The 12,150-nt window shown below is 39.0% G+C and overlaps 1 protein-coding gene across 1 annotated transcript; it reads left to right on the top strand.

Moving 5' to 3' along the window:
• The first annotated feature begins 1,522 nt into the window (after nucleotides 1-1,522).
• On the top strand, nucleotides 1,523-12,052 carry lrpap1 (low density lipoprotein receptor-related protein associated protein 1). Its single transcript, XM_040146134.1, has 8 exons — nucleotides 1,523-1,795; nucleotides 3,674-3,818; nucleotides 6,018-6,148; nucleotides 7,031-7,151; nucleotides 8,086-8,241; nucleotides 9,955-10,037; nucleotides 10,735-10,911; nucleotides 11,916-12,052. The coding sequence occupies exons 1-8, from the start codon at nucleotides 1,634-1,636 to the stop codon at nucleotides 11,982-11,984; spliced, it is 1,044 nt and encodes a 347-aa protein (XP_040002068.1). The 5' UTR covers nucleotides 1,523-1,633; the 3' UTR covers nucleotides 11,985-12,052.
• Nucleotides 12,053-12,150: the final 98 nt, after the last annotated feature.

Genomic DNA, 12,150 nt, shown 5'->3' with positions numbered 1-12,150 from the left:
GGATTATATAAGTATTACATTATCTACATACTCCTATATAGGTATATCTGCCATAAACAGTCCAGAGGGGTATAATGTAAGTGAATGTCTTCACTGCACCTCTTCTAACTCTTTGATCCAGTTCTTGAGTACATTTTTATGAGACACACATTGCACATGTTCAGACATCCTTACAACAGCATGGTCAAAGGTGCAACCTATAAATGTCCAGTAACATGAAAACCTTTATATATCATATGAATACATAGTCTGATAGGGTTGAAAGGAGAAATTAGTATAACAATGCTCTGTGATCAATGACATTTGTTTCCAATGTCATGTATTCATTATTATATAAATTAAAACAAAAAATAATTAAAGAAAAGAAAACATATCTTCAGATGATTAAACTGATTTCTGCCTTGTAGTTTACACTTGTCCAGTGGTCTCACTGGACAGCCATTGTTTTTTTTTTTCTTTTTTAATCTTAACTGAGCACAAATTAATAAAAGAGATAGAGAAATATGATAATAGAGAAAACAAAACATCAATAAAGACAACAGATTAAAATATAAATTCAATACACCATTAATCAGAGGTCTACTTCAATAAAAAAATAGGTATACATGTACAATATATGTAAAAGATAGTGTAAGGATAATAAAACACATAAAAACATAACAAATTTTTTTGGCAGGATTTAAATACAAAAATAATCTTCAAATCATTCTTTTAAAAAGTTAAATCCTGTTTGTTTTCATTAGACATTTGAGGTCTATTAATAATAAATCAAGCTTCAGTACAGCTTTAAGGGGTTTTTGATTGTGAACGAAGCATTTTTGCAAGTAACATGAAAAACTTACTAATAAATCAATCAACTTTTAGTATTTTTATAGTAACATGTTATATAAAAAATGGAAAAAAAAATTAAGCTACCATTAGTTATATCCAGATAAAATTATTTAAAACGTTTCAAAAAGCTTTTCTCTGTGCTTCATCCTTTAAAAAGATGAATGACAGTTTCTCTTTATTTTTTAAAAAAAATACATACATTAATATATAGCTCCTATGAAAAATCTTAAAGTGAACTTCCTTAACCTTGTCAGGAATACAGTATTTGTGGGGGATTAACCAAGCCCTCTTCCAATCCACAGAAAAGACAACCCCATTCAGTTTTACTGAGGGACTGAGTCTGTTTTGAGGGTACATTACCTCTTTGCCTGTTGTGACAAAGCTAACTCAACAGTCTCCCGCCAGGAGGTCAATTGAAACTTCTCCTGTAGACGGACTGTCCATCATCAGATTGTACGTGAGGATGTGAGCAGCATCCAGTCACGTAAACGCGTGGATGATTTCTATTTGCTCAGAGTTTTTGTAGCCTTCGTTGCCAGGTAACGAAGAGAGTTGCATTTCAGAATTGTAGTTCAAAGAAGATCGATTCCGCTTTACTAATATCAAAAGAGCCGGGATATAAAACTACATATCCCGAAATGCAAGTCTTTATAAAGTGCCCTCCCCTTTTGAGCACATGACTTGTGGTACTCCAGTGAGCCACAACAACAGAGACGTTTACAGTGGTGTCCAGCTAATTTCTTGCCTAGCTAGTGTTTTTCAGCAACTTTTCTGTCGTTGGTTGTGAAAAGGTATTTTCAAAATGAAGCTGCAGTGTTTAGTCGTTGCTCTGTGTCTCGGTGTGGGTGTAATGGCTGGGAAATACTCTCGGGAAGTGAACGAGCCGAAGCCGAGCGGCAGTGATGGACAGACGGTGGAGTTCAGGATAGCGAAGCTGAACCAGGTGTGGGAGAAGGCTAAAAGGGTACGTATTTATAAATGGAGAAGTCTGTACGGTTAAAGTGGAGCTCGGCTGCAATGTTTTCAGCTGCAGCTACTGCATATAGTAACTGAACTACAATAACACAAGCAACGGTAGTCGGTGGTCAGTGAAGCCAACCAAATGCAATGGAATTTAGATACATGGCCTTTTCGATATATAGTACATTGAGAATAATGTATTAGCCTTAATTAAGACGTAGTGTTAACGTACGGTGTTCAGGAGGGTAAGCATAGTTAGCTCCAAACATAGGTAATGTATTAGTTGTGCAGGTGTTCTTTGTTCATCAAGCTTAGGTTGAGTTTTTTACAGCCAAGAAGACGCTGGATAATCAAGCTTGGTCCTACAAGGTTGTTGGGAATACACAGACATGGGGGAGAAGAATGAGTGAAATTCTTCTATTTTAAAATAACCACAGCTGAGGTCCTTTGAGCAAGTCATTTAACTATCTCAGCTGCCCCAGTGACCTCAGTGGTCCCCAGCAGTAGACAGTAACCGTGGACATCTCCCCTGAGGAAATACTGTATGTCCACTATAAGGCAGGAAAGAAATTAATGTTAGAATACTGTAAAGGTTATATAGCTAACAGTAAATGGTTTGATCAGAGAAAGCGTTTGTAATTAACACCGTTGGTAAGTCAGAGCAAAGTGTAACTTTGAGAACACACACAGCGAGGCGCAGACCAGTGTGAGCTTCAGTGAAAGTGCATCCAAATTTAACAAGTCACACAACTCTTCTCCAGTATGCCTTGTTTTTTTCACCAAACGTTTTCAGCTATAAGTATTACATTATCTACATACTCCTATATAGGTATATCTGCCATAAACAGTCCAGAGGGCTATAATGTAAGTGAGTGTCTTCACTGCACCTCTTCTAACTCTTTGATCCAGTTCTTGAGTACATTTTTATGAGACACACATTGCACATGTTCAGACATCCTTACAACAGCATGGTCAAAGGTGCAACCTATAAATGTCCAGTAACATGAAAACCTTATATATCATATGAATACATAGTCTGATAGGGTTGAAAGGAGAAATTAGTATAACAATGCTCTGTGATCAATGACATTTGTGTTCAATGATTCAATAATTAAAAAAAGAAAACATATCTTCAGATGATTAAACTGATTTCTGCCTTGTAGTTTACACTTGTCCAGTGGTCTCACTGGACAGCCATTGTTTTGTTTTTCTTTTTTAATCTTAACTGAGCACAAATTACATAATAATAGAGAAAACAAAACATCAATAAAGACAACAGATTAAAATATAAATTCAATACACCATTAATATAAAAAAAAATATCAATAAAAAAAATAGGTATACAGGTACAATATATGTAAAAGATAGTGTAAGGATAATAAAACACATAAAAACATAACAAAATATATTGGCAGGATTTAAATACAAAAATAATCTTCAAATCATTCTTTAAAAAAGTTAAATCCTGTTTATTTTTACTTCGTCAGGGTACCTGAAGTTGTTGACTGCTCAGTCAGAGCAGACTTTCCATAGTGACCTGCTCTATTTTCAGACCAGCGCAGACTATATGATTTTGAAATCTATCATCAAGGTCAGAAAGGGATTATACTTGAGCTTTAAACTATGTAGCTTGTTTAAAGCTCTGCCTGAATAAATGCTTCTCGAGGAACTGAGATTTTTTCATCAATCAAACAACCTACAGTATAATTATCGTACCTCCCAGCATAATTCTCAGCTATCATACTGTGTTTTTGCTTTGTCAATCTTTCAGCTTCTCTTTGCCGTGTTTTTTTTCTCAATCCTCACTCATTGTCTGTCCTCAAACTTTTTCCCTTCTTCTCTCTTACTGATGTTGTGCTGTCTTTTGTTCTGGTTTTGATAGATGCAGTTGTCCCCAGTGCGGCAGGCTGAGCTGCACAGTGACCTGAAGATCCAAGAAAAAGATGAGATGCAGTGGAAAAAGATGAAGGTGGAGGAGCTGGATGAAAATGGGGAGAAAGAGGCCCAGCTCCGACGTAACTTCAATGGTGAGACGATCTCTGTTCGCTGGTGCAGTCAGGAATAGGTTGAATTGTGTCCTCAATTTCACTTAAATTCACTGTAGTCACTCTGCCCTGAATATCCAATCACCAATCTTGACAATGCCACTCTCTGCTGAAATGTTTATGATTAACAGCACTAACACCAAGGAATACATTTTCCTGGATATGATAGGTTATGTAATAAACAAATAACCAACAACAAATGTTCTACCAGCCAACCAAGTCCCAGAAGGAATATAATTTCTCATCCCTGTCAAAGTTAGACTGGTGCTGAAGAGTCTTTGAAGAATCTGCATTTGAAATGAAGACTGTGGCTGTATCCATATGCATGCAGATTTCATTAGGTGCAGTGTTAGCATAAAAATTTAGCATGCAAAAGGTATAAATATACATGAAACACTGACAAAGAAATATTCATTTCATTATGGACTTAATGGTCTTATGAGATTTAAACATCCCATAATTCTTTGCACCTTATTGATCGTTTAGAAAGCAGTCAGGGCGCATTTTCTAAACATTAAAATGGGGAATTAAGTGGGATTAACAGCACCGAGCATCGACAAATTCAATACATTTTTAACAATTTTATGATAAAATATGCTTTACGCTCTGCCAACCAGCTAAATTAGAAATAGTTTCCTGATTTTACAGATGGTCACTTATACACAGACGTGTAGAGTATGCTGAGAATATTGCATTTCAGATACTGAATTGGATGCACCAATTATACCTGTGAACATTCTGTATTAACAATTCAGCTACTGTCCCTGCAATTTCCTCAGATGGTAAAAGATCAGGACAGAAATCCTGCACCCGCAAGCAAAGACGTGGCCATATACACCAGTCTGTTTATCATTCTACCCCAACAGTCAGTTGACTTCCCTCCCTGTGGCAGCTTGGGCAGCAGTCCACCCGCCCTGTACTCCTCTCCTTCCTCACCCTCCAGTGGTGGAGTGACCTTCCAGCTACAGGCAGAGCCTGATCCTTTGTAGGTTAAATATAAATCTTTAAGGAGGACCTCAAATCACCTTCTCCCCTCTGAATCGCCCTTCTCCTTCAGTCATTCCAATTAGGCGCAAAAATCATTTCTGTCTCTCTCCCTATTTTTTCTTTTTGTAGAATTTCTCCCTGATACTCTCAGTTTGAGATGCCAAGAGAAAATCCTGACACCTTGCTTGTTTTAAATTGGGTGATCTGGGAATGTAAGCTTATTCCACTGTTTGCACTCACTGTAGATCGATGGGTGTAAACTAGACGCCTTCATGTGGAAACTCTCCTAATGAAGTACCCTTAGTTAATAAGTGACACTGATGAGTTACTACAATTTTGAGATGATGCTGAATCAGCTGCTGCAATAACAGTTTACTGGAACAGAATAATGAGGGTAGAGCCTCTTGAGAGCAAAGTCCAATTTGTGTTGTGCTGTAGCAATCCAAAATGTTGGGACAGTACTAGACTGATTATATATTGTTCTGCTCAATATTTTGTGCACATAACTGACAAATATTTAATAAATTAGTCTGAAAATTTCCAAATAAGTGGCAACATCATCAGTTATCTGTCCTGGAAAGTTTCTGTCAGCTTTTGGATGCATTAGAATACTGTTTTTAATCCTTTGTCTTCATTTGTTACCTTATATGTGCAGGCATGCTGCCAAGTTTTGGCAGCATGCCTGCACAAGTGGATGAGGGGGAGTGTAAGTGAGCATTTTCCTCCTCTCTCACTCTCATCTTTAAATATCAGTTTTTTCACAATAGTGGCGGCTTGAAAAACAAGTACATCTATAACACCTACTTCGTGCTACTTATGTCAAGAAAAAAATTGAAATTAGTTTCTTTTGATAAGCTCTCGTCAGCTGCCCCAACTCTAAACCTTGTTTATTGGCCTGCTCACCTTATTTTCAGCAGCTGTTCCATTATGGATGCTACTCCTTTCCTGTTGTCTTTAAAAGGTGTGGTGACTTTGAAATTAACGTGTTGCTGTCAGGGTTGTGTGCCTCGTGGTAATTTTTGATGTGAAATGTCTTGTTTAAATTATGAATATATATGTGTCTTGGTCACTTTAGATCGTCTTGGGTATCAAACCGCCTCTTCTCATGATAGCCTCAGTTGTTACTCCTTACTGGCCCACGTCAGTATCATTTATGGCAGTGCTAGTAAAAAGTCTATGTGGTATGTTATACAGTGATCCTGGCCAAGTATGGGATGGATGGGAAAAGGGACACACGACCACTGGAGAGCAACTACCTGAAGGAACACGACACCAAAGAGGGAGACATATTTGATGATCCTAGGCTGGACAAACTCTGGAATAAGGTGTGTGTTCTGTGCAAAGGAAGTAGGAAGAAAAATAATGGATTATATTTTGGGATTGATGCCTTGATTTCATGCCCCACAGTTTGCCTAACAGTGGATGAAAATCTACCAAAGTTGTTACATAAAATAAAAACATGAACCTCAAATCCGCTAAAAAAGGATTGTCACTCAATTACAAGTAAGAAAATATCAGGTATACCAAATGATTTACAGGGTTAAACCTTTTGAGGTTACAGTTACAAGGTTCTCACTCAGAAGCAGCGGCAGTCTTTGAATACAACTCTTACATGGAACACAGTAACACATTAATTCTTTGTTTTTAAGCATTTTTTTATTTTGTCATTTTTGCGCTTAAAAACCTATTATTTTCAAAAGCTTCTGCTTTGGCAACTATGCAGCTAGTTAGGGAAAGAAAATCAAGAAAAAAATTACTCCAGCTCTATCATAATTACCCAAATTACACAATTTGAGTTTTAAGTTTCTGAAGGACTGGAGGAGAAAAGTTTGACCACCACTGAAAATTAGCAATCAACTATTAAATTTTTTTATTTGTAACTGCTGGAGTGGAGTTAAAAAGTTTCAGCAGTTCATATATATGCAAGCTTTAAAAACTAAAAATAAAAACAATAAAAAACTCCTTACTTTGGATGCTATATTTTTAGATGCCTAAGAAAATTTGATATTTTGTTTTCTATATACCATGTCCTGTGTAAAATGGTGCTATAGACTTATGTTATGACAGTCTATGAGTTTCTCAAACATACATATATTATAGGTATTACAATATTTCGTGCCACCATCCTTCTCCACCCAGAATATGCCTTTTACTCCGCTACTTTTGAGACTAACTCCTTCCTTCTCCGATGACTCTACCCTCGCTAGGCGAAGAGCTCAGGGAAGTTCTCCAACGATGAGTTGCTGAGCCTTAACAGGGAGTTCCAGCATCACAAAGACAAGATCCACGAGTACAATATCCTCATGGATACTGTCAGCAGGACTGAGGGTGAGCTATGTGAATCACTCCCTTTGCTCTCATGTTGAGAAGAGGTGTCACACCACCTCTGCTTAGTTTCATCGGTATTTTCTGAGGACAAGTGAGCCTTTAGGCCCCTTTAGGCCCCCGTTCTCCTCTCCGCTCCCCTGTTATTGTTTGAAATCTGTTATGGCAATTTGAAGTATACATTACCAGCTCTTCTCATGCTATTCACCCCTATAAGTTTTTATATGTGTTTGAAATGCTTTCTGTCTACTTGTTCAGTCTAATAGTCATGTACATGCAGTAGGTGGCAGGTATCAGACTGCACATGTTGCCACCCACCGCTCTGTGCTCTATCAGTGCTTGTCATATCACATCAAGCTGGGGGTTTTAAGCCAAGCTGACAGGCCTCACTGTGTCCCAGATAGATTTGGGGAGGATGAGCACGTCTCTTTCAGGCGTGACTGACACTTTGCAGCTGTTTAATGCCAGAACTTTTCCGTTAGCTCTCCAAAGTGTTTTGTTTCTGCCAAACAAGCCAGGGGTATTTTTCTGCTTTGTCTGATGCATTTAAATATTGAGCCAGTCACATGTTGCCTGGAGCGGAATCTCTGTACACCTCCACAGCACCACCACCTCCATCCGCTGCCTGTCAAGCTTCCCCAGTCTTCATTTTGTCTCAGTTTTGCTTTTTTTCTTTTGATCCAAATGTCAGTCGTTATTATTGAGTTAGTGTAGCATTGTCCTGTTGGCCTTCACCTTTTTCAAGGGTGAGACAGGCAGGAATCTGATAAACACACTGACGATTCAGCCAATAAGATTAGGCTCAGAGGCCATTCTTCTCTCTCTTCTTCACCCTCCCATCTAAACCACCCACCCAACCCCATTGGCTTTTGACTCCCAACCTGACCTGTCACTTCTTCTCCTCCCCTTTTTTCCCTCCGTTTGTCCATCTCAACAGAAATCCACAAGAATGTGATCTCTCCCCTGGAGGGCGATGCCAAAGAGCATGTACTGCACCACAAGCACACGGAGCTGAAGCAGAAAATGAGAGACCTCAACCATGGCTTTGAGCGCCTCCGTAAGCTCAGCCACGAAGGCTTCACTGAGGACAGTGGTGAGGGAGACAAAACACACACACACACACACACCCAGCCTGTCTCTTGTCTCTGGTCTCTTTCTGCATCTCAGTCTTACTCTGCATTCATCTCATCAGCCTAATCACTGGGATATATAATCATAATAACACACTCTGCTGTATAACAGTTGGTGAGCGTTGATAAACGAAAGGCTTAACAATATTTTTGTGCCTTTAGTTTCAAACTGAATGTCTCTAAAAGGAAAAGGATGTGAAAAAAGCCAAATTGAAAGAGGGTTATTTAAAGCAGCCCATGGTGTTGCATCCATCCAGTGATTTAAACTAGCTTGTCCTTGTGCAATTTAACTTGGAGACAACATTCATTACTCTCTCATGATTGAATTTTACCATAGTTTATAGTATTTTATCTCTCTTACTTGGCTGCTTTTGTTCGAGTGTACTGCAGGTATTTGAGGTATGTGAGGTCTCAGTTGTACAGGTTTCAGGGGGAGTCTGTTGGGGAGTTTAGATGAAAGCAGTGTTCCTTCTGCTGATTTATTCTGACTCCTTTACTTCCTCTCTACCAAATCCCCTCCAGGTTGTTTCTCACTCAACCACTTTTTCTCCTCCTTCCCTCACTCTCTTGTCTGTTGAGTCCCTTGCCTAGTACTTTGTGACAAATACATAACTGAACAATATACAGCTCTATGTCTTTGTTGGCTGTCAGTCTCATCTGTTGCTTCTGCCCTAGCTGGCTCTGACACAGCAGCATGTTGGCTGCTGTCCTCCTCCTCCTCTCCTACATGTCTCTCTTCATTAGCTACAGATATCCCTTCCTGACCCTCTCTTGCTGCTTCAGCTGCCACAGCAGCGCTTGTTGAAGCCTGGAAATATGCATAATAAATTAATTGGATAGCTAGTCACACGAGTGGGACTGTTGAGCTTTCTCACATGTGTTTTCTTAAGTTTCTAGGTACTTTGTTTTGCTAATACTGCTGGTCCAGAATATCTTTGCGCCTCCTCAGGATGAGACCTTCTGAGTCTGAAAATATTTTTCAATATTCATGTGCATTGAGGGAGCAAACATTCAGCATCAGAGTCAAAGAATTAACATTGACATTATCCACTTGCACAAGCAGTTGATATTGACAAGCAGCTATGCTAGCCGTCCTCTCTGCGGGGGAAAAAGCCAACAACAATCCTTCCTCCCGCGCAGGATCGTGATTCAGAGTGTGCACGGAGAGGAGAGGCTGTTCACAGACGGGTCTGTTGTCAGTGTGATAGGGCGCTGAGTGATACAATGAAATAAGATTTTATCGAATTGAAATCGTTAAAAAAAAACAGAAAATCAATATGTGGCGGTCAATGTTAATATAGTGGTGGGCCACCACAAATAAATCAAAGTATGGGAAACACTTCTGTCTCCTCTTAGACAAAACAGTTTTAATCTCCTCTTTGTTTTCTTCATCTGGTTTTGTTATTCATGCAGTTTTGTAATACTTAAGGAGTGGCAGCAACTCAAGCTGAGATGTGAATGCAAGCAGTTTTCTTCTCTTTCGTATTGTGTGCATATACCAAATGATTGACCAACCAGGGTAGCCCGTTGTCGTGATGTATGTTATAAAACATCTGCTGTGAATGTTCCTCTTCAAAGCTCCCTCCCTCTTGAGTATGCAAGTATTGGTGAGGCTCCAAACTGTCTCCTCAGACTGTTTGTCTCTCCATCATTCTCTGTCTGTTCTTCCTCTTCAGAGTTTCGGGAGCCTCGTGTGATTGAACTGTGGGAGGCTGCCAAGAGAGCCAACCTCAGCAAAGACGAGCTGGACTCTCTCAAGGTAGCTCTTGAATCTCTTATGAGAGTTTTTTGGACACTTTTGCTCTCACTTACCCCTTTTCCACCAAGGCAGTTCGAGGGCCAGTTCAGAGCCAGTGCCTAATCTCGAACCAGTTCTTTGTGTTTCGACAGGCGAATAACCGTCTCTCGGCCAGGAAAGGTTTGCGTTGGCCGACAGGGGCTTTCTGACTTGTTTCTAGATAACACTTTATGTTTTATCAGACTCCTGCAGTCTAACTCTTTGCATAAACCTCTTCGAAAGTTTTTAATCAAGTGCTTTTTTTGCAACAGCAGTATTAACTTTTGTACTTGTGCTTGGTAGCTAAGTACTACTTGTGTATGGTGAGCCATAGAGAAGAGAGTGCACCTTATTATGGTCACATTTTATGCAATACACATGTGAAATGTACAAGTATTCTACTCTCCTATCTCTCACCATGCTCCCTACACCCTTTGTCCCATGAGCAGATGAATGTAGTTAACAACTCCATTTAAATTTAAATTTTTTTTTAGACATCTTCCTCCAAGATCAGATATATCCCAGTATAACATTCAGCTAGTATATTCTGTGTAAAATTTAGTCTCTACTCACAGCTTGACATGCATATCAGCTCCCTTGTGCACTTGTGCATGTAATTGAAGGTGAACCGAACTAGCAACACTTTGTGTCTGCTGCTCTCCTTTCCTCTCTCATTTAGGAAGAGCTGCATCACTTTGAGACCAAGGTGGAGAAACACAGCCATTACCAGGAACAGCTGGACTTGTCCCACCAGAAGCTGCAACACGTGGAGGCTTTAGGAGACAAAGAGCACATCAAGAGGAACCAGGAAAAGTACAACACACTTGCTGAGAAGACCAGGGAGATTGGCTACAAGGTAAGGAGGGGTAACAAAGTTGTCAATCAGCTTTTACTCCAAATTTGCCAACAAACACCATCCAGCTATCAGCCAATGGCTGACTGCTCGCCAGCTGTCAAAACTTATTTGTTACAAAATGGGAATTGAATTAAACAGTGCTATAGTGCTGAGAAAATGCAGTCACAAAGAAATGGGGGACAAAGGTTAACAACACCTCATATTGTTCCTGTTGTAAAAGGGTAAGAGTCTCATTCTGGAGTGACACACAGTTTTTGATAAAAAGCATAAGGCTGGTGGATAATGTTGAAGAGCTCCAAGAGAAAAAGCTTTGATCAAATCTCATACTAAGAAAAACAATTTTTACCCTGTTATAAATACTGTGTATTAATATTTACACATATCATCACAAAAAATCATACTGCTAATCAAATGTATGAAAAAGAACCAGAATGAATAAATAAATAAAATTTACAATAAAACAAATGGAACATTAGCTAGCAAGCTTCATCAGGGGTTACAGTATTAGCATCAATTCAGTGAACAGTAATCTTAACACAAACTATTCTAGATTACAGTACTCTTCTACTTTTTTTTTTTTCTATTCTAGATCTATAACTAGATCTGATCGTATTACAAGTATTGGCACATGTTGTCAAAGCTCCTGCATGTCCATGGTACACTCAAACAGGTGTTGTCACATAATGTTGCCATTTAGACCTATTCTCAGGATTTCGTGGCTGTGTACAATACTCTTGACATCTCCCCGTCAAAACTGTCCCTTCTGTTGAACTGGAACAAATTCAAATATTCTGATTGAAAGTATTTTGCCAAGATAGAGCATGTTTGGTTGTAAGTTCCTCATCAACAGCAGCATAACCTGAATAACAGATCTACAGAAATTTGTCTACAATTAAAGGCCATCCGTGTGTGCATCCTTATTTGTATTGATATAAAAAGACAAAGTTGAATAAAAGGGAGAGACGGTGTTGACACTGACTGTTGATTTTCTGTCTTGATTTCAGATGAAGAAACACATGCAGGATTTGTCCAACAAGATCTCTCGTCAGGGACTCGAGCACAATGAGCTCTGAGAGGCTCGGATCATGGTCATCACATCAGTGAAGGTTGAATGAACTGAAATAATTCCCTCTATAACCACATTCCCTTTCATCTACTGTAAAAATAATCAGTTTTTTCCATGGAAGGTTTTCTAATTTTCTAGAGTTATTAGTTGATTTTATGAATCGCTGAATGAAC

The sequence above is a fragment of the Xiphias gladius genome, chromosome 15 (genome assembly GCF_016859285.1).
Source record: "Xiphias gladius isolate SHS-SW01 ecotype Sanya breed wild chromosome 15, ASM1685928v1, whole genome shotgun sequence".
Taxonomy (NCBI): domain Eukaryota; kingdom Metazoa; phylum Chordata; class Actinopteri; order Istiophoriformes; family Xiphiidae; genus Xiphias; species Xiphias gladius.
This window is presented reverse-complemented; position numbering and strand designations above follow the sequence as displayed.

Coding starts and splice junctions, on each gene's coding strand:
- lrpap1 (XM_040146134.1), top strand. CDS start 1,634: ATGAAGCTGCAGTGTTTAGTCGTTGCTCTGTGTCTCGGTGTGGGTGTA. Junction 10,038..10,734: donor ACGAGCTGGACTCTCTCAAG/GTAGCTCTTGAA, acceptor TCTCTCATTTAG/GAAGAGCTGCATCACTTTGA. Junction 10,912..11,915: donor CCAGGGAGATTGGCTACAAG/GTAAGGAGGGGT, acceptor TCTTGATTTCAG/ATGAAGAAACACATGCAGGA.